The sequence below is a fragment of the Rhamphochromis longiceps genome, linkage group LG1 (assembly GCF_057381845.1).
Source record: "Rhamphochromis longiceps isolate RC_006_pf linkage group LG1, R_longiceps_female_GT1.1, whole genome shotgun sequence".
NCBI classification, from domain to species: domain Eukaryota; kingdom Metazoa; phylum Chordata; class Actinopteri; order Cichliformes; family Cichlidae; genus Rhamphochromis; species Rhamphochromis longiceps.
Window position 1 is genome coordinate 15,758,066 of NC_140557.1, and position 19,161 is coordinate 15,777,226.

At 39.7% G+C, this 19,161-nt stretch overlaps 2 protein-coding genes across 4 annotated transcripts; one reads left to right on the plus strand and one right to left on the minus strand.

Moving 5' to 3' along the window:
- Positions 1 to 61: 61 nt before the first annotated feature.
- ccsapb (centriole, cilia and spindle-associated protein b) lies at positions 62 to 7,185 on the plus strand. 2 transcript variants are annotated; one of them, XM_085399759.1, is made up of 5 exons: positions 62 to 907; positions 1,805 to 2,211; positions 3,070 to 3,129; positions 3,382 to 3,602; positions 3,684 to 7,185. In XM_085399759.1, the coding sequence occupies exons 2-5, from the start codon at positions 1,830 to 1,832 to the stop codon at positions 3,864 to 3,866; spliced, it is 846 nt and encodes a 281-aa protein (XP_085255885.1). In that variant the 5' UTR covers positions 62 to 907; positions 1,805 to 1,829; the 3' UTR covers positions 3,867 to 7,185. The 2 variants fall into 2 exon arrangements, with proteins under 2 accessions (XP_085255885.1, XP_085255818.1); XM_085399692.1 differs by lacking the exon at positions 62 to 907 and having other exon boundaries at positions 1,676 to 2,211.
- A 753-nt stretch (positions 7,186 to 7,938) lies between these two features.
- On the minus strand, positions 7,939 to 18,328 carry rab4a (RAB4a, member RAS oncogene family). Of its 2 annotated transcripts, XM_085399786.1 has the most exons (9): positions 18,179 to 18,292; positions 16,604 to 16,654; positions 16,037 to 16,117; positions 13,914 to 14,028; positions 13,189 to 13,251; positions 12,796 to 12,950; positions 12,574 to 12,669; positions 12,110 to 12,255; positions 7,939 to 10,812 (listed from the first exon to the last, which is right to left on the minus strand). In XM_085399786.1, the coding sequence occupies exons 2-8, from the start codon at positions 16,635 to 16,637 to the stop codon at positions 12,140 to 12,142; spliced, it is 660 nt and encodes a 219-aa protein (XP_085255912.1). In that variant the 5' UTR covers positions 16,638 to 16,654; positions 18,179 to 18,292; the 3' UTR covers positions 7,939 to 10,812; positions 12,110 to 12,139. The 2 variants fall into 2 exon arrangements, with proteins under 2 accessions (XP_085255912.1, XP_085255921.1); XM_085399795.1 differs by lacking the exon at positions 16,604 to 16,654 and having other exon boundaries at positions 18,179 to 18,328.
- Between the last annotated feature and the right edge of the window lie 833 nt (positions 18,329 to 19,161).

Below are 19,161 nucleotides of genomic sequence, written 5' to 3' on the forward strand. Positions count from 1 at the left end.
GATAAATATATTTTTATCTCTTAAAAGATAAATTTGCCATAAGCCAACAATGCAATATTACAGTATTCAACAAATCCTGCAAGAACTGTGGGAAATAAACCGGGATAACCACTAAACGAAACATAGTGCGGCTAATTGTTCCACGAAAGACCAGGTGCAGGGCGCATTCATGGACATCTAAACGCGAGCTGGCACTAATGTCTGGATCATATTTGGATGGACGAGAGGCAGGGGGAGGGGCTGCTAGGTGAAAGAGGTATTGAAGGGCGACGCCTTCGAGCAGTTGCCGACAGTCGGTGTTTGACTTGCCAGGAATGCGCGAAGGCAGCAGCAGCAGCTCAGCCTTTTAGACTGACTGGATTAGTAGCATATCCGACACCTGACACCCTCCCTGCACGACCATAGGAGCTCACCCACCGGCCCCCAGACCATCTTTAGACACAACCAGACTCCGGGTACCGTGGGTCATCTCCGCAGGATTATACCTTATATGCATATAAGCTCACAGGTTATGTAGATGTAGGTTTGGGAGTAGGCTGCAGGCGCGCACATCATTTATAGCCTATTGTAAGACAACATGTTTCCTGTTTTCCCCCCTACAGAGCACCATTTATCTTAACAAGTTGGCCTAGGTGTAATCACTGAAGCCTAAACGGCTCATACCTTATACGACAAAAACAAACTGTATTTCCATCCTCTTTTGCCATTTTGTACAAGTTCCATGGCCGCACAGACGGCATTCCTGACACCCCGGCGCGGGGCCACCTGTTGCGGGTGTGTTTGGCTTTTTAAAAACGTCTTCAGGTGGGCGGAGCTAAGCTCGGAGACGCAGTCCCGTGTGTGATTACAGCAGCGGCACTGTGAACGCCATCTGTCCTGCTCTGCTTCCGTGAAATCCGACCCTGATGTGAGTATATTTACTGTACGCAAAATTAGACAGTTACAGCCCCGAATTTCTCCGTGCCAGGCGCGCACTGCTGTTGAGTAGTGACGATGGATGGTCTGTGACATTTAACGTTTACTGCGCTTCACCTGCTGGCGCTGACAGGCGATTATCACTGCCCTGTGTCAGTATTAGCGCCATATGATTAATAATGGAGGTTTATAAATAACACATTTGTCATGAGGAGGTAATAGCTATAAAAGCTACAGGCAATAAATAGCCAGCTCACTGATTCTCAGTTACAGCCTAATGGCGTATGGTACACTTGTGCTTTCTGTACGCAGGTGTTGATTAGCTGGACTACGGAACAGCATTTTTCAGCAGTGAGGACAGGCTTGTAGAGCTGTAGCTGAATGCGTTTCACAGCCTGTCGTGTTTTTTTGTTTCTTGTTTCCTTTTTTCACACTGATTTGTATCCGACCTGTAAATTGGAATACTCAAGAGCAGTTTACACCTCTGCGGCCAATCAGAGGAGAAGGTGGCACTTACGTCATCGCGTTCAGGAACTTTCTGCTCTTAACGATGTAACGGTTTTTACCGGAGGCCATTTAAAAAAACGAAACGCCGATTAAATGAATTAAAAATGGATCATTTACTATGTAATTGTCCCCAGATTTGTCTTTTGTCCTCTTTCCTAACACAAGGAAGCAAACTGCCCCCGCCTGCATCCGCCTTCGACAGGATGTAGGCGGGCTCCTTAGAGGAGGGGGAACCCCTCGTGCTGCTCCGTCATTGGTTTTAACGGCTTCCCCATTATCTTTTAAATGTCTGGCGGTGCTAACAAACACGGAGCTGTGTGTAAAGGGGCGTGGAGGCTGTTTAGGCGTGTTCTGCTTGAGTAACAACAAGCTGTTTTTTCAGTTTATAGAGTTTTCAGAGGAGCAAGATGGTGGCGAAGAGGATCCGCTCGGAGTACATGAAGAAGTTTAAAGATCCCAAATGGGACACGTACACTAAATGTTACGAGGAGATGTTGAAGTACAGGCTGACCCGCAGGCTGCTGGAACACACGCACAACCCCTGGTTCTGGAGCGGCTCCGATACTGACTCGGACTCGGGAGGTAGAAGTCCTCCTATTCCTCCAAGCAAGAACCAGGTACGGGACCAGGAGGATACCGGTGGCCGCGCGGAGGCTGAGCTAGAGGAGTGTGGGGGTGCGAGGACGGACACACAGCAGGAGCAGAGCAGAACCTCGGGGCCCGTACCCAGGCTTCCTATTCAAGAAGAGGAGGAGGATACAGGGCCTGCTGCACAGTCTGCACTTCATGGTAACCTGTATAAAACCCTTAATAACATACTGGGATGTATCATTTTAAATATTATGTATTAAAGCCACCGAAAATATAATAATAATAATAATAAAGATAAGATAAGACTTTATTGATCCCACAACGGGTAAATTTTTGCATCACCTCAGTTCAGGTACAGATATCAGAAGGAAATACAAAAATACAAATAAGTACAATCAATGAAAAAAAGTAAGATAATACACTATATACAATGGTAGCATACACAGTATGTGATTATGGATATGGTTGGAAATATGGAAGACATAAAGTATATAGCTTGATATAGCTATTGTACCACTACTATTCCTATTTATAGACATGTACACACACACATGTAGACACTAAATATACATATGTATACATATACATACATATATACCTGCAAATGTCCATACACATGGAAGGTCCATTATGCATGAAGTGGTGACCGTGGATGTTCACAGTGTCCAGTGACTTATGACATTGTGATTGAGGAGTTATAGAGTCTAACTGCTGTTGGGATAAATGATCGGCGAAAGCGCTCCTTCCTGCAGCGAGGGTGTTTCAGTCTGTGACTAAAGGAGCTGCTCAGCCCACTCAAATACTCATGCAGTGGGTGATGTGGGTTGTTCATAATAATAATAATAATAATAATAATAATAGTAATAATAATGTTCCCAGAAAAATTCTTAAGTCTTTGACTCAAAGCTTTTGGTTGTCAAGTTTATTCTCCAAATTTGAGCCCTCTTGTCCAGCTCCTTTATTTCTTTTTCATTCAGTTGCCCTATTACTGCATTGTAGGGATACATGCTTGATACTTTACTGTAACTTACGATTTTCTTTGCTCTTTTGGCCCAGCATCTGATGCTATGAGGGAGACAAAGGTACTACAAGAGGAGCAGAGAGCCAGCAACAGAGGTAATAAGTAATTAACAGTTGCTGAGTCAATTAAAAATAAATAAATAAATGAAAAAGCCTTATAATAAACACTGTTAATGAAATGATGAACTGAAAGTTGATTAAAGTTAAATCAATTTGTATTTTGCTTTTAGCAAACAACTCTCTGTTATAAGCAACGTCCATAGATAGTTTATAGTGCCTCTGGTTTATTTTGTGAGTTCCTCTTCCATGTTGGTGGTGCTTTAGCCCGTTTGCTTCTTCTGTTTATAGAGAGAGACTCTGAAGGACCCCGACCACAGCAGAGTAAACCCTCAAAGTCCTTGAGGCAACCCCGGCGATCACAGCGGGTCAGGCCTGCACCATCTCGACTGCCCAGAGAGGACAGTAAGGAGAGCAGACATCCTTTCGCCTTGTATGGGTCGGGGGAGAAAGATGCAGACACTGCAGGAAGGAAGACGCACAACGTCGGCCCAGTGGCTTCGACTAATGAGGTTATTTTACTGTCATAGTGGATTTGTTGACAGGTACATACAGAAGCTTGTTGTTACATTGGATTTTTGTTTACCTGATAGATCTATGAATCAGCTCTGCGTGCTAAGACCAGGCGGGAGGTGGAGCGTCATATCCAGACTCAGCGGTCTGAGCGGCGGAGAGCCAAGTCTGCTGACCTGGACAAGGCCAGAAAAGTGGTCCAACCTGAGTTCAACCCCTGGCTAACTGAGTACATGCGTTGCTTTTCGGCTCGCTCGCGATAGGACACAAACCGGAAAAAAGACCCTCTACATCAGGATGACTCTAGACAACAAACACAAAACTGAAGCCATCACTGCCTCTCACCTCTAAAGTTTAAACTTCAAGTGGCCGAGTAGGACTATATTTATACTGGGATTACTTTAATGTTCCCTACTATGAATTTGATAGTTACTTCATCTAGAGTTTTCTGCAGTTCCTTTTTTAAATGTTCTTTTCCCCTAAATTTTAGAGTTAAAATTGGCATGCTGTAAAACAAACATACCTCAAGGTTTAAAATGAATCTTTTTTTCCCCTAGTATTATTGAAACAAAGAAAATAGTTTTAATAGAAGTAACAGACAGACAATAAGGTCTGTTTTTTGCATAAACAATGCAAAAGAGCATAAAAAGCATTATTGAATGATATTAGAGCACAAGCACTAACAGAGAAAAGAGTTCTTGCATATAATATAATAGGGTCATAAATGACCACACTTGGTCATTTTAGTGGCTAAAGGAGCATGGTCACTTGAGGGTTAAACACCGACACATGTAAATGATAACATGAAATGGATTCAAACAGATTCTCAGGATGGAAGCTGACTTTCCTTCAATGTTAAGTTTCACTGTGTGGCTTATTCCTCCATGTTTCTATAAACCGCTTTTACTAAGACAGTACAATAATATGTATTTTACAGAGTAAGATACTTTATAACAAATGTAAAAATAATGGATACGTCTGTAATACACAAGTTTAGTTGAGGATGAGGAGTCCCAAACGTATGTCAAAGCCATACTTTGATGCAGCCCCTTTAAATACATGCTGTATAAGATGTACCCATATTTTTATACATAGATCTCAAACTACAGTGGGACATGTCGAAAAGATAGAGCCTTGTTCTTCTGAGGTAAAGTGAACAATGGTGTGAACGTATATAATAATACGTCATTTCCTGTGTGCGCACACAGACACACAAATTTATGCCAAGAACTCGGAGTAGTTTAATCAGATGAAAGTTTTATTTCAAATTCACTTGACTTTTAATGTGCATATTTTCCTATTTGTGCAGAGTACAGCTGAGTACACTTAATTGATGTATAGATATATTGATATGTAAGAGTGGATTTTTAATGCTGGGAGCTGCTTCACATTTGTGTCCCTCCTGATGGTTCAGACGTGGTTGTTAGGTAGTGACTCACTTTATGCTGACAGTGAAAATCGCACGTGTTTTGTGACATTGCATTTTCAAGTATTTTCATGAACTCTGATGCGTTAGTGACTTAAAGTGGTTTTATAACTGATAGCATTGCTTTGTTCTTAATCATTTTGGTGCTAAGGTCTCAACGGTATTGTGGATACTGCGGACTTTCCTTCATACATCCACACACGCAAGTAGCAGCAGCATCAGAGAGAGTTGAACACACTGCAGTTTTTTTGTTTTAAAAGCACAGGTAAATAGAAAAAACACAAGCAGATTTAGAAACATTCAGAGAAAATAACCAACTACAGAGAAGTGCTGCACAGACAACACCTGAAAGATTTACAGGGGACGCAAAAACGATAGACTGTGTTTGGCTAACGGAGCACAGTCTATCGACTTGCAGCTGACTTGCTGCTGACTTCAATAACTTAAGTCACAAAAACAACAAGCATGTATGGAAGCTGTATGGACAACAAACATTTTTTGGCATCCATGAGTAAAATCTTTGACTAACTTCTGAGAAAATAACTTGAAATTGAAATAAATAAATTTTTTACTTACGGCTCAAAACTAGGGTTGTCAACATTAATGCAGATTAATCCGTCATCACACTTAACGCGATTAAAATTTTATGCAATTCACCCATCTGAATTGCAGAATGACTCAAAATCCCTGAAATGTCTCCGTCAATGTATTTCGGGCAGTTTGTCCAAAGTTTGTCCATTCTGACCGCCAAAGATTTTAATCACATTAATCATGATGATGCGTTAATGTTGAGAGTCCTAGTCAAAATGTATGTATGTTTGTTTGTTTTTGGTGTGGTGGCAAAAAAGCTTCCTTATGGTTTGGTTTATCACCTCTTTGTGTCATCTAGAAATATTTCCAGTTTTTGAATAGGCCTTTGTGAGGGTTTGACTAGTACCTATGTAAGCACATACATGAAAGGCAACCAAAATCTGTGTTGTCCTGTTGCTTTCAACAATTTAATATTTGATATTTAGCAAAACTAAATATCAGAATATTTTAATCTACGTGATTTGGCTCCGTTTTAAGCCTCTGTATTTAAAACCTTCTGTCTGATTGAGTGTTGGATTTGCAGTTGATGCGCTGGCAGATGGAAGATACTTAAAAAAATTAATTGCTACTTGCATGCATGTCATTAAACTAGAGCGTGTTGAGCTCCCTTTGGTTTGTTGTTGAGGCCAAACGTCTTTATCGTTATTAATTTAGAGTCAGTTACAGCTTAAATAACCATTAACAGGAAATGCATACAAACACATTATGCTGATGTACTGTTTGGTTTTCAGCCAGTCAAGAAGCGCTTTGATCATTTAATCACTGTGTTGTTTTCATGTAATTAATTTATGAACATTAGACAAAAGTATGTAAACTCAAATAATGACTGTTCAAACCACAAGAAGTCAGATCTAGTAATGTAACAAAGATAAAATATGTTGGTGTAAATATTTTGCAGATGATAGTTTGGTTAGTGGCCCCGCTTTTACTTTTGTTTTTACTTTTTCACACTTGATTTCTGTGAATGTTGAAACTTTGAGTTCAGTATTACATTAAGATTTGCTTTTAAGTTATAATGAAATGCAGGTTGGTGCAATATTTTGATGCTTTAAAAGTCGGTTTTGAGCCTTTGTGATTTTAGATGTGATGAACTTTGACAATCTCAAAAAACAGGAGGGAAGCAGGACGATACATTCCTTACTTCTTTGTTAGTTATTGGGACAAAGCTTTATAGTCGACTTAGACTGTTTAGACGTGTACCTCTAGTCAGGAGATATTTTACTCACTATGTGTTTTTCTTAGGTTTACATGATAATGTGTGGCAGAAATCCACCAAGCCAAAACATTCCTGACACGTTACTCATTCACGCTTCACAGTGCAGGATGATGTTAGTGAAAAATGAGTTTCACGTGATTGTGAAGGCACTTGCATGACAAATAACTGATGTACTTGGTCTAGTTTACTAACAACAGATGTAACAACTGTAAAACTGCTTAATTCTGTACATTCTTTGTTTACATATTGAGCTTTGAACAAGCTTCATTGTCATAATTAAAGGATTTAAAACAGGTGGGCTTACGTGGTGTTACGCTGAGCTTTTAATAAAATACATTTACATCTGTGATTATTCTCAAGACTTATTTAATATTAACAGGCTATTTTCATTGTCTTAATCCTGATTCTTGCAGTGACATGGTGTGGTCTCTCAGTACATTATCAAGCACCTGCTGTATACTGAAATAAGTCTGTTTACACTAAGTTTTTGTACAATAAATTTAGCATATTTAATAAGGCCATGTACAATTTTAAAGGTCCTGCAAATATATATATATATAAATACATTTTCAAGGCTTTTATTACCATTTGGGTTAGGTGGATCGCATGAAAGATCTGTTTTACCTACTGTTTGATAACCAGGCTCATCTCCTAGCTTTGCTCTGGACATACTCTATCTCATCTGATTTCAGAAGCTAAGCAGGCTTTTCAACATTGACACTAGACATCTAAAGTTCCATAAGTGGTCAAGAAGATTAGAGGACTGCTATTGAAATGCAGTAAATATGCACATGCAGTACTGTACATTACAGCTGTGAAACTGAGAAACTTCACTGGTGTTCACACGTTCTATATCATTGTTGCAACATTTCAGATTAAATCCAAAACAAGTTTGTCAAAGTGGGAACGTTTTTCATACTTGATTGATTTTATATTGAATGACCCTTTACTGAATCTATGACTGTTGCAAATAAAAGGAATCCTCTGATTTTACGTTTGACTATACTCCATCCATCAGAGCTCACAGAGCTCATTGAAATGGTTTCTGCTTGGTCAAAGATTGTAGGTAAAAAAGTCTCGTTTAGTGAAGACAATGCTGGATTTGTAGTAGTATTTATTTTAAAAACATATGCCTTTATCATACATAATAAATTATAAATCTATGATATTCATAATGACAGGAAAAAAGGACACACATAAATACAAACAAATGACCTGATGAGAAAAACACATGATAGAGAACAACCAAAGCCACCATCAGATATCAAACACCGAAGGATGGGAAACATTTGAAGTGTCTGATTCAAAATCCGCGTTTTAAAATGGCTAATATCATCTAAAGCGGGGAAGGTGAACGTATGGCCCGGGGGCCAGAGAAGGCCCCTCGTATGGCTTTGGAAAATGTGAAATCTTCACAAGGGCATAAACTTTGGACTCTCTTATTATTGTTAGATTCCATCACATAACAGAAAACCTTTTTTCCATGCTTCCTTATAGAAATTAAAACATATCGTAAGTTAACAGAAAATGTCTGTTTTTTTTAATTAAATGATAAGTAGATAACTGGGAGGTAATGAACTGCCAGTGGTTTTCCTGTAATTTACACCTTTATTTTTTCAACTGTAAGCCTATATGTTATTAGTCGATAGTTTTACTGGTCTGACCTAATTGATATCAAATTGAGCTATATGTGGCCCAAAATGTAAAATGGGTTTGATACCCCTGATCTAAAGTATATCTGAGCTGATGCGACACGTGAATGCTCTGATGCAAAACACGCCTCATAATCGTTTCCTCCGACTTAACACGGTCAAAGTTAACAACAGGAGATAACAAGGAGTAAAGCACACACTGGATAAGCCTCAAACCATCGTTAAAACTTAAAAACCAACAAGTTAGTATGACCCCACATCTGGCAGCAGTCAGCACTCATGTAAACAGGCAACATTTATGTACGACAGGTCAGTCATTAGACTTGAGTGGAAAACTTTGGATAAAGAAAGTTTTACACCAACATTTTAGTCAGTTGCGGTTGCTGACTTGTGAATTCAAAGATGTACCTTCATTTAACACAAATGAAAGCCCAGTGTCTACACAGAACATGTCAGGCTACCTCTGTTTATTATCTGTGAGCTTGTCAAAAAAAACCCAAAAACAACAAATAAAAATTTGTTTCAGAATCTTTCCCCTCATAATTCATAATAAAATCTGAATCAGCTTGTCCTGTTTAACAAAAAAAATAAAAATACTGAGTACTGCCCATCACTAGTATCCTGCTACAAGTTGCCAGTGTATAGTTGCTTCAAATGATAATGATGCAGTGGAGCACGAAGCAGATGCTGAATATGATATCTATTATAATATACACGTAATATCTCTTCATAATGAAATACTCTGATATTTTGTTTGAGAAAACATGCGTCAAACTATTTACAGAAACACTGTACAGGTACAGGGATGCTTTAGGGGAGAGGAGGAGAGAAAAAGGGGGATGTAAAAGTGTGTGTGTATTTCCTGCAATATCATATCAATATTAAGGTGTTGCCCTGGGACCATCACTGTTACTGATTAGTCATGCTTTTTAATAGAGAAATAACATCGTTAAAGACTCTGTTTTAGGAAAAGATCCATGTTTCTGCTAATTTTAATAAAATACGGTATTTTTCCCCTTTCTCAAAACACATTTTTACAATGAAAATGTAACAGGTCATGGAAGTACAAATATTTCCATGTTTGCTTTTGCTTGAAAGAAACAAATTAAGTGTTTCTCATCCACTCATTTCCTGCTGAAGGCCATGAGAGCAGCAGTGTAAGCAGAGATGCCTAGACCTCCCTGTTCCCAACATCCACAGTTTTTAATGGTCCAGCTGAGAGATGCAATCTCAACAGCTTGTCTGACAACAGCCCATAGGACATGCATCAAACACCTCAACATGGAGGAGCAGTGTTTCTACTGACTGAGATCCTTACTCTATCTCTAACAGACCCCATACACTACAGCTGGGGATTGTTCGTCCACTAATTCTTTAGTTCAACACCCGCAGCTTGTGGCCACAGGTGAGGACAGGTAGATTAATCTGCTTCAGTCTCAGCTGAGAGCGGGTAATTCACCCTTTTACAGCCTGGGGTCTGATCTGAGGGTGCCAATTCTCATCCCATCCACTTCAACACTCAGATTTGAGCCATTCATCCACCACAACCTCATCTTTTTTTCCTCCTGTGACATCAAACCCATGACATCACATCCTATGCATAATTATTCAGTTGCAATGATGGTCTGGATATTTTAAGAAGAATACAAACAGTGATATCAGGTGAAGAAAGGGAGTGGAGGTGGCACACAAGAAGTGCAAACTGCACAGCTACACAGGATACTGTTAGTGGTGTGTTTGCAAATGCAAGCATGGAGTTAGCAGATAATTAGAGCAAGAGAAGCAGAAGACCTGTGGAAGGGAAGGGACTTAAATTAGCATGTGGTCGAAGGAATATTTCCACAAGACGAGAAATTTTTTTTTCTGAGAAAATCAAGACCACGCATCAGTGCACTAAGTATCAAACTGGAGCCAGGGGGCAGTTAGTTTAGCTCAATCTAAAGGTCTGTGGAGCTTGCTCCAAAAATCTGTATTTAGTATGTCTGTTTAAGTAGCTGGAGGGTCGACTGGGAAATCTAAAATGTGGTAATCTGGGTTGGCAGGTGTGTGGACGAGAGAAGTGTTGGGGGTGGTCTTGGTTGGAGGGACAGTTTGGTCCAATAGAAGAGCAGACTGTTGGCTGATCTCTGGTTACCTTGGAGATCTTTAAGTTCTGGGAGGGGGCGTGACAGGGAAGTCTTTTGAGCTATCTGCATGGCAACAAGGTTCTGAGGGGTCCGTGCAAAGGTTAGGGGTCAAAGGTCGGGGAGAAGTCACCAGCGTAGCGATCTGAACCCCACGTTATCAGGTCTCACATGGCTGTTTTTCTCCTGGTCTTCACAAACCTGCATATAAAACACACAGATGTTGCAGAAATACACAAAAGCTTATCAATATCAGGCTGTCCACCCAGTAATTAACAAATTTCCCTCTTGTGGGACTAATAAAGGTTAATAAAGGTTATCTTAATCATCTCTCATCATTATGAAGCAAGAAAGAATTACAGAGCTTTGACCAACTAGCTATTACAAAAAAAATTGAATCTGCCACTGAAAAAAAACCATTACGTCTAAATTGAATTAAGGTTATTCTCTCAAATTATTTTTTGACTCATTGTAAAACACCAGCAGTTCCAGAAAAAGAGGCTCCAGTAACTTTAAAGACCCAGCAGAGCAGAACCACAAGACTCAGTGATCGTTTCTCCCTGGAGTCTCTTCAGCTCTGGTGATCCTCAGCTACAATCCACCGCACACAATCTGACACTTGGAAACTGACTTGTCATTTACACTGTAAATATACTTCTTGCTCTTGTTTCTGTCGCTCTTGATGTGTTTTATCCTCATTGGCCTGAACAGGGACCAAAAATAAAAACTGTAATTCCACTTCATGTAAATACATGTGCTGGAATGAGAATTAAAAAAAAAAAAAAAAACAAGAAAACTTGAATCATTAAACATTTCCACTTACTCGAGAGTCATAGATGAGATCATCACAATTAATCAAGCTATTTTAAATATCTGCCGCTGGTCTGGTTTTTAGCGCCCTGAGGAGTGCTTACTGGACTTCATGTAGGAATCAGCAAAACTGCTTCATAGTGTTCTGATGCTAATAATAATAATAATAATAACAACAACAATAACAACAACAACAACAACAACAATAATAATAATATCTAGGCAAAAGCAATAATCTGACATGTAAACAGGGAAAACTGTCAGACTGCAGCTGGAACTGTGGTGTAATGACTTTCTATCAGCGATCAGGCATCAGTGCAGCCAAAGTCTGGTGCAAATAGTTATGGACACCAGAATTTCTACGTTCATCTTATTGTGTAATATGTAGGTAATAACATACATCCACCTTTTACTTTATGCCACTATTTAATGATTACAGCCTTCATGATTACTGTCTTGGACAATCATAATGAAGGCTTCCTTTCAAATGATGGGTGGATCAAGTGCGCAGAAGCAAAAATGGGCACTGACTAAATATAGAATTACTGAGTCTGCACATCTGAGAGACACTGCGGGGAGCAGAAGGCATAATTTCAGCTTCTAAACACAGGTTCTCCTTATTTGAAAGCCCTCAGACACCTTTTCATTTTAATGCTGTGTAGACAGTACAGACTCAGGACCCCCTCACCTTGTCTGTATGTGTTACAGGACACGTCCACTAGCAGCCGCATTCTTGGGTGCCCTGTGGCTGAGCACGACGAGGAGAGCGAAGCTGTCGTAAAGCAGCGTCGCCGTATTGGATACCTGAGCCCATCCTTTCTGGATCCAGCTCCCCTGAAACACAAGAGATCACATGAGTGAACAGTCAGCGAGATAACCAACTTACACCTATTGTGCTTAGTTTACTGACAGTTAAGAAAAGGCTTTAATCATCTATATAAGTTTGCAAAAGGCTTTTGTTAAAGTTCGATTCTTCCTGGAACAATGCTGTAGGCCAGCTAGTTGATGGGTTAGCTGTCTGGGCTTCTGAATGATATAAAAATATTTTGTTTCTGACTGAGGTAGTGGTGTTAAGAGGTATACAGAATCATGTGGTTTGACAGAATAAGCGCTGGGGCACACACAGGTAAGGGTGTTGACTACAGCTCATACCTGACTCTATCTTGTTGAGGATTTTCCGAGCACACTGGACAAAGGCCTCTTCGACGTTCTCCCCTGTTAGAGCGCTGGTTTCCAGGAACATCAGTTCTGTTACATCAGTTTACAATGAACACATTATAATAAATAACAATTCAATAATTCTTTGAAGTTGATGGTCTACACAGCTAACAACAACAACAGGAATCGTTCCCAATAATCAGCTGCTGGTCTTACCGTTCTCCTGAGCGAAGCGGGAAGCCTCCAGAAAGGTGACCTCCCTGTCAGCATCCAGGTCCTTCTTGTTCCCACACAGGATTATGACGATGTTCTGACTCGCCAGCATCCTCGCGTCACTCAGCCATGTGGTCAGAGCGTTGTACGTCTCTCGACTGCAACAAAAAATAATAATAAAAAGGATGGCAGGTAATGACATGTTACAGTTTGGAATAGATGTGGAAGCTAATTAGAAAACAAAAATAAATTAGAGGCTTGAAACACAGAGCCTATCATATTTCTCAGTTTGTGCATCCTCAATTCCTTTTAGTCTTAGGCAAGAGGGTGGAGAGAGGAGAGGAGGAGGAACAAATTAGAGAAATGTGAAAAGTCTAGCATCACATTGTGTGATACCTGGTGATGTCATAGACCAGCAGGGCTCCTGCTGCTCCTCTGTAGTAGCTCCTGGTCACAGACCTAACACACAGACACACACAGATTAGTAGACATACATTGAGAACAATCAGGAAGTATACAATACATTCCCCCTGAAGAAAAGAAAAAACATCAATGCATGTGTGAAAAACCATTTAACTCCTGAACTTTGTAGAGACCTACTTAAATGTCTGCTGCAGTTTAATCAGGTTGGTCTTTAACTTGCTAGCTCTACAGTCCACGTGAGCTGGATTGTGGCAATGCACAGACAGACCTAACCGTCTGGGGCATGCATCACTAGTGAGTGGGTGTCATGTTTGCTGCTCAGTGCACCCTCTGTTCAGACAGCTGCATTTAGCCAGGACAAAACAACAGAACCAATTCCTGGCGTGTGCTACCTCAAAAAAAAAAAAAAGCAATTCTGGAAAATATCTTCACCAGATTCGCCTTAAATTGTTATAGCAGCTATAGCAGAAAATTGAATAAATAAAATAATCAGAAGCAACAAAACTATTCCTGTTTTACTCAGGACATCAATTAGGCAGCCGAGTTTAATAACAGCTTTTTGAGCTCTCCGTTACCTTCCAAAACTCCTGTGTCTGTTACTCTGGTCTTTAAGCTATAGTACTGCTAGCTGAATGTCTGCAGCATAACAGAGATGACTTGTGTGCCAAGTGCATATTCACGTTGGGCTTTTTTCCTACCTGAACCTCTCTTGTCCTGCGGTGTCCCAAATCTGAAGCTTGACCATTTTGTTGACCACGCTGATGATCTTAGAGCCAAACTCGACTCCGATTGTGTGGTTAGATTCATCCTTGACTAGAAAAAAAAAAAACATGTAAATGCATTAATATTATTAAATAAGGGGGATTAATAGGGATGATATGATTATCACTGTGTGGCTGTAAGGAAAACAACTGTTGCTTCTGCACTTCAATGAAAAATAAGCCAATTTCAGCATGTGTAGATGAGACAATGATTTTCTTTGAAGTTTTTCTCCTGAAGTCTGGTTGTAGGTTTTGGTTTCACCCTTAAAAAACAGAACCAATCATAAAAATCACACATTTAGAAGTTGTTTTTTCATAAATGTATCCCTTCATGCCTTAAAATGTGGTTCAACCTGGTGTAAAATGTGATGTAGCTTGATGTCACTCACACTTTTGCCTCCTTTCGCATCTGTGAATATGAAATTTCATTCCAATCTCTACTGACACCCACTCCTCCCCTGCTGCTGCGCAGTTCCAGTAAATCGGTTCACCTCTGACTCTGCTCACACACTAACACTGCTCTACTTTACACAATGGCAAGTTGACACTGGAGTATTTGAGCTCTACATGTTTGAACTGGAAAGTCATTCTGAAGAAAAACAAGGGGAAATTGACCACATGTCAATATATCAGATTGGCTCAGACTGGCAAATTTCACATACACTATATTGCCGATAGCATTCACTCCCCCATCACAATCATTGAATGTAGGTGTTTCAGTCATTTCAAATCCCACTGGTGTATAAATATCAAGCACCTATGCCTGCAGACTGCTTCTACACACATTTGTAAAAATGGGTTGATCTCAGGAGCTCACTGAATTCCAGCGTGGTACTGTGATAGGATGCCACCTGCCCAACAAGTCCAGTCTGAAATTTTCTCACTACTAAATTTTACACAGTCAACTGTTAGTTGTATTATAACAAAGTGGAAGCATTTAAGAACGACAGCAACTCACACACACAGTGTCTAGAAATAAAAAAGTCAATTTTGTCAATCACTGCAGACCTCCAAACTACATGTGGCCTTTAGATCAGCTCAAGGACAGTGCATAGATAGCTTCATGGCCACACAGCTGCATCCAAGCGATGCATCACCAAACACAACTTAAAGCGTCGGTTGCAGTGGTGTAAAGAGCACACTGCCACTGGACACTAGAGCAGTGGACAAGTATGAGTTTGGTGGTTGCCAAGAGAACAGCACTTGTCTGACTGCAAACTCTTAATGCTTCAGCATATCAAGACACTTTGGACCATTTCATGATCCCTATTTTGTGGAAACAGTTTGGGGATAGCCCCTTCCTGCTCCAACATGACTGCACATGTTTACTTACAAAGTAAGGTCCATAAATGATTAAGTTTGGCATGGAAGCATTTGACTGGCCTGTAGAGTCCTGACCTCAACCCAACAGAGCACCTTTAGGATGAATTAGAGCAGAGACTGCAAGCCAGGCCTCCTCAAACCACATAAGTGTCTGACTTCACAAATGCACTTCTGGAAGAATGATCAGAAATTCCCATGAACACACACCTAGATCTTGTGGAAGAGATCTGGAGCTGTTATAGCTGCAAAGGGTGGGCTGACATATTAAACGCAATGGATTAAGAATGGGATGAGACTCAAGTTTATATGAGTGTGAAGGTGGACGAGCAAATAGTTTTGTCATTACAGTGGATCATCCTCAACAATATTAGAAATGTAAATGCTTTTCTTATCTAACACAACCCCCTTTCCAGCGTGTCAGCTCTGAGAAGCTTAGCTTTAACCCAAAGTTAACAGGACAGATTTCTTAGTTTTGCCTATAAAACTCAGAATGCAAGTATAAATGCACACAGTTAAATCCATGGATTAAGAATGCAGTCATATCCATTAATTTCACTGCTTATTTCACTCATGAAATATTGACTTAAAATGTTGAAATCTTGATTTCCATCCTAGGAATCTTTAACATGTGGAAATTACTGGCATATTTACTGTCTCATTTGCCTGAAGAAATTCCCTGATGTAGTGCTGTAGTTTGCAGTAAACAGTCAGGAGTGTAATGGATCTTTCAGACTTACACCTCTTCTCTATGAACTGGTGCAGAAGACAGGATTTTCCCGTTCCAGCATTCCCAATCACCAGGAATTTAAAGAGGAAATCTGCAAAGGGAAAAGCAAGGACACACATTACATCAGTTGGACTATTATTATCAGACTATATGAAACTAGTTGCTATAGACGGTAGCTAAAACGACAGGAAATTACAAGAAAAATGTGGGAAAAGCTCAGTTACTGTAGTCTTAGTTTGGTATATCCAGCTCGTTTTTCTTGTCAATTTAGTTTCATTTCCACAGTGAGTTTGCTCGTTTCATTTTAGTGTTTAGCTTCAGTGCTAGCTTTCTTATTTATTGTAATCTGGGTTGTGCTTTTCAGGGGTTCAGAACAGATATTATAATACAAACACAGGCAGTTAGCTCACAGTCATTCCAAGCCTTAATAACCAAATGTACCAAGGCCTAATGAAGCTACATGTGACAACAAACTAAATAAGTTTAGTTTAATTAGTCAATGTCATGTCAGTTAGTCCATCTTTAAAAAACAGTTTTATTTTTTTAGTTTAGTTTTAGTGAACTGTAATAACTTGACCTGAGAGATAAAACTCATCCTTCAGTTGATCCATCTACAAACTCAGTTGTTCTTAAGGAAAGGAAACAGGGAGAAAAGGTTGAGGTATGCCAAATTACACAAGAACTGGAGTGAAACTCAGTGGCAGTTTGGGATCATCCTGATAGAAATCAGAAATAAAGGCAGTCAAAATCCAATGAAGAGCTTTGAATGTCCTTTGAGAAGTCCAGTGAACTATTCCTGAAGACTACTTAAAGAAATTACAAAAACCTGTCTAACAGAGTTCAGGCTGTGCTGAAGAATACCAAATCCTGACTTTCACACTCATTACAAACTCTGTTTTTGCCTTATATTCTGTATTTCCATATATTTTTGCATGTTTCAAAGAAAGTGCTGCACCTATTTCTTATTTTCCTTGCAAAATATAAACAAATGAGGGTGTGGCTCAAGTTCCGTAAACATGACCTTTCAAAATATTCTAGAGAAATCAGAAACTGTAGCTTCATATATTTTGTAGCTCATTTAAATTTAGTTTTCCCCCCACTTGAGTGGTGAGAGTTACCGTCACTGTTATGAAGTCCAGTAAATCCAGTAATCTCTGCAGTAGCCTTGCAAACACCCACATTTACCAGCATATACTCCTGTAGTATTATTATAGCTAAAGAGGACAAGTACATTTTTTCATACGAGACAGAAAAGAATCACCTGCGATAAAATACAATGCAAAAATCAAGGTGCAGACAAATCATATCACCACATCACCACAGTCCAGCACAGACTAAATTGTGGATTACAGAATGATTTTAAGAGTAGTAAACTAGAAATTTGATTTTTGTCTTTAATTTTCTTGGCAGGTGTTCTAAATGGGTTTCAGATATATAACTGTGACAAACTGTGCACATCGGCTCCCAAAATCAATTTATCAGTCAGGCTCAAGCATATGCTGCACAATACTGTGATGCTTTGGCCATAATAAACTGATGTTTAACAACAAACAGCGCATGGCTTTACTTGCTTGATTTTATAGCTTTCAAATATTGATATAGGTATCATCCTAATGAAAAACAAACAAAAAAATTAAGTACCCCCCTCACAAAGAAAATATTGTGGAGGCTTTGATGTAGGCAAACAAAAACTACAGTCAGCTGTTCTGTGCAGCGGAGGAATTTCTCCACTATTAAACCACTAAACTAGCAAAATAATCATTATTTTGGTGTAAAATGGTCAAGCTAAGAAAACAATGCCTCATATATGACTGTAATGTTGCAGCTCAGTCAGATATTACAGCTGCACCAAGCCCCAGCCAGGTGTCAGCTTCCCTTGTCTTTTACGATACCCTCCGGGGAGCTTTGTAACCTTGTACCGTGGGTACGTTTTTTGCACACGGCGACACTAAACTCTGCTGTACAGCCTTTGTGGGTTTCCTTACGCTGACGAGGCAACTTTTAAGGCCAGCAGCCTTCAGCGGCGGCTCGGTTAGCCTGTCAGCTATCTGTTTACGATGAGAAAAAGCTCTCTGGGCACACCTGCCCCATCCCATCTCTGAGGCTACGGGAGGATGATAACGGTGGCCACAGGTCAAAAGTGCAATCTTACCGTACGACTCCGACATCGCCAGTGTGGCGGTTTGACAACAATAAAGAATGGAGGGAGAAATGGGAGTTGACAGATGGTTAGCTAGCTAAATAAAAGGAAAATACTCCTGTTGGTGATTTCCGCGGAGTCCAGCTGATTTTCCCCTCCGACTTCCCGTACGCGGTTTGTTTCAAAATAAAAGCCGTCTGTGCTCCTAACCGAAGAACCGTTGGATCACTGTAAAGTCTTCAGGCAGCCGCAGGGTGGCGCTGTGTCTGCTTGAGACTTTTGACACAGACTGCTGTTTGGGTCAATTTTTACATGTGACTAAACGAATAAATATTAATTATTTTATTTTGAAATTGGATGACTTTTCCTAAGGTATAAAAAATATTTATTTTTTATGTTTTAGGGATCCTAAAACTTAAAAAATAAATATTTTTTAAAATTTATGTGCTACATATTTCTGTACACTGAGACTGCTCCAATCAAATTTGACCTGTCCCGACTGAAATTAACTTTAAATCCACCAGTGTAGGTCAAATCAAGGAAAATGTCATACCTGTGTGCATTATTAATGGGACAGTGGTAAAGGTAAAACTATATGTGTTCCCATCACTCCTGTCCCAAATCTCTTCACTCCCAAGTGAAGATGCACTGTTGCCTCACAGCTGGCTTAAATCCTGGTTTGGGCTTAGCTGTGTGGAGTTCACATATTTTTCTTTGGGTACTCCAGCTTCTTCCCTTACTCTGAAGACATGCATGTTCGTGCACTGGTGATTCTAAACAGATCACGGATGTAAGGAAGTTGAAGTTTATAGAATAAAGTCCTGCATAAATGTGTAGTTGAAAGTGTTTTGAATCATCAATAAGACTAGAAAAGCATTATATAAATGCAAGTGTATTATCTGAAAGTGCTTTGCACCTGCAAGCATAGTACACAACGTAAGTTAACAATGCAACAATACAAAAATAATTAAATAAATCAATCTGTGGAAGCTCTA